Source organism: Papilio polytes, unplaced genomic scaffold (assembly GCF_000836215.1).
Source record: "Papilio polytes unplaced genomic scaffold, Ppol_1.0 DF821289.1, whole genome shotgun sequence".
NCBI lineage: Eukaryota > Metazoa > Arthropoda > Insecta > Lepidoptera > Papilionidae > Papilio > Papilio polytes.
Window position 1 is genome coordinate 6,306,378 of NW_013527915.1, and position 2,464 is coordinate 6,308,841.

At 37.0% G+C, this 2,464-nt stretch overlaps 1 protein-coding gene across 1 annotated transcript in view; it reads left to right on the forward strand.

The window, feature by feature from the left end:
* The window catches only part of LOC106109171 (RNA binding protein fox-1 homolog 2), a gene marked incomplete at its 5' end in the record, with an annotated part of 11,239 nt that overhangs the window by 7,455 nt on the left and 1,320 nt on the right, over positions 1-2,464 (forward strand). The window contains 2 exons of the mRNA XM_013290576.1: positions 1,153-1,254; positions 1,342-1,362. Of these exons, the coding sequence (XP_013146030.1) occupies positions 1,153-1,254; positions 1,342-1,362 (123 nt within the window). The remainder of the gene's footprint in view (positions 1-1,152; positions 1,255-1,341; positions 1,363-2,464) is intronic.

A 2,464-nucleotide genomic window follows, 5' to 3' on the forward strand; every position in this document is an offset into this window, starting at 1 on the left:
CCCACACCTATACACCTCCCTGTTGGAATCATACCTTCAATGTATACTTTTAGACAATTCAAAAATTTTCTAAAGGTTCCTCCTTCGTTTTAAACATTGAAATGGATCAGTCACACCCATACATTATATTCTTATCAGAGGATATCTATAGTCAAAGGAGTTTAGTCGATAACTATAAATAACAGTTTAATTGTAGTCTCGTTTTCTTGAACTACATTAAAGCAGTGGGCAGACAAAGGCAGATGATGATAATATTGAAGGATAAGCCTAATAATATCAAAATTGTTGGATAATTTGTATATGCCAATGTTGTTTACAACCTTTTAATTGTTGTATATGTATACCTACAAGAGAAGAACGAATAGATTGATGCGTAATTTGATCCTTTATATTTTTTAACATGTCAGGTGCGAATAAAAGGGTATTAATATGTTTCACAGTGAAACTATCAGTTTAACGTAATTCCAACAGGAGACGCCGTGCACCCTTAGCCTACCATTTTCTGTACTCCACCCTGTAATGTCCTACCTTCCCGCCGTCCCACTATCCGGTCATCCCACGAGTCCGCTGGTATGAAGTTAACATTTTTTACTCTAATTAGATTAACTTATGTGCACATTATAATTACTTTAGCAGAAATTAATGTACGCTACCACTAATATAAATGTCTGTGAAATAACTTAGTTTCCGTAGGTATTTGTACTAATTATGCACCAAGCACCGCATGTATGATCGTGGGCCTACGCTCGCTACCAATTAATGATAAGCATCATAGTATTTTATAGTTGTAAATATTGAAATGTTTTTGTAGGCTCTGCTGTAGATATTCTGTAACGCTTGTCATTAGGACATTTTCATTTCAAACAATACGCATTGATGATGAAAAGAGAAAGTTGTTGAATAAATCCGGAACTACCCACAAAATTTTAATTATTTTTTATTACAAACGCGAGAATCATCTACGTTAGTGCAATAACTACGAGATAAATTTACATTAACTTTGAAAAAAGATATTATTGTCATTGTAAAAGAATGATAAAATGAATCTGTGTGAGTTCTGTTACTAAGATTTTAAATATTAATAAACGTGTAAGATAAAGATGTCTAAGTTACAAGAAAAATGTATTTTGAATTTGTGTACAATATTAATGGATAAATTGGTTTTACAGCGTGTATTACGACCCCTTCTTAGCAGCGGCAGCGACGGCAGACTCTAATTACAGACTACAGGTAAATACATTGCTATCACAGTTCGCTTCCTAACACCGCGTACAACATAACTTTGATAACCATTGACTGAGTGATGTAAGCAAGTGTCGGTGACCGTGTGTGTTGTTGCAGGCCGCGAAGCCCGCAGTCGAGGTAATCCGTCCGTTTAGAGCTCACTCGATATGTGAATATATATCTGTTTACTATCGCTTCCTAAATCATGTCCACCGCGCTACTTCTGTTTGACAAAGTCGTTGTGTTGTGTGCTGGGACTCGGTCACTCTTGATCTATCCGTCTAGCTCCGGTATACCACCGCCTCGCAAGGTGCACTGTTTGTGGTGACAGGTGGCAGTCGCCGGCAAACTATCAGCTTTATTCATGCTGAATTGGTAGTTGTGTGGTGAGCGGTCTTACGTCATCACGCCCCAAATAGAACTTTAAACCCGCGACACTACATCTCATCATTTTCTCAGTAAACCTAATTTTGTCTATGTAGATCTTGTGAAGGAGTCATCCCAATGTAGTTTGTGCCATGATTTCTCCATTTTTAGTATTACTGCATGATTGTCGAGAATTTTATCATATTGTATGTCATTTTTCTGAAGCAATATGTTTAGAGTTTGTAACTTGCCGCATAAAAGATTCACGGGTATACAGGAACCGCGAGAAAAACGGTGCATGATTTTTATAAATTACACGTAACGCAGTATTTTTATTTTGTATTTTAGTTTTGGTTTGTGTGTACAGTCGCTTTGTATTCCGGCTAAAGAATGTCTATAGAACACGTAAAATATATTGTGAAGTGATTTAAATATAATCTTGCTACGCTATGCATTGATCCATCATAACTAAACGAAACCTGCCGTCGCCAATGGCGCTGCACTCGGTAAGAGAACACAACTAATAGTCTTCGTGTATTGATGTCTACCAGTTCAACTCACTAGATTTTACTATAATAATTTACATACAGTAAATGGTTCCATCAGTCATTTGGTTGTCATTTTTTCTTGTGTGCATAAAAATAAATATGTATAAGAAATACGTTCAATAGATAAAATATGCCCTCTTTAGTTTTTCCTTGGTACGGGAATGCGAATAGTCTGTAGTATGTGGCCTCCGGCAGTCATCAGACGAAATGCGGAAATACTTCCACTTGTCACATGCGTTTCATGTGGTCCGGGGCTTTATATCGGTCTAACAAAGTTAAATCGGCAAGTCGATTGGACTGTAGCATAAATGTGTACAGGCAGCGGC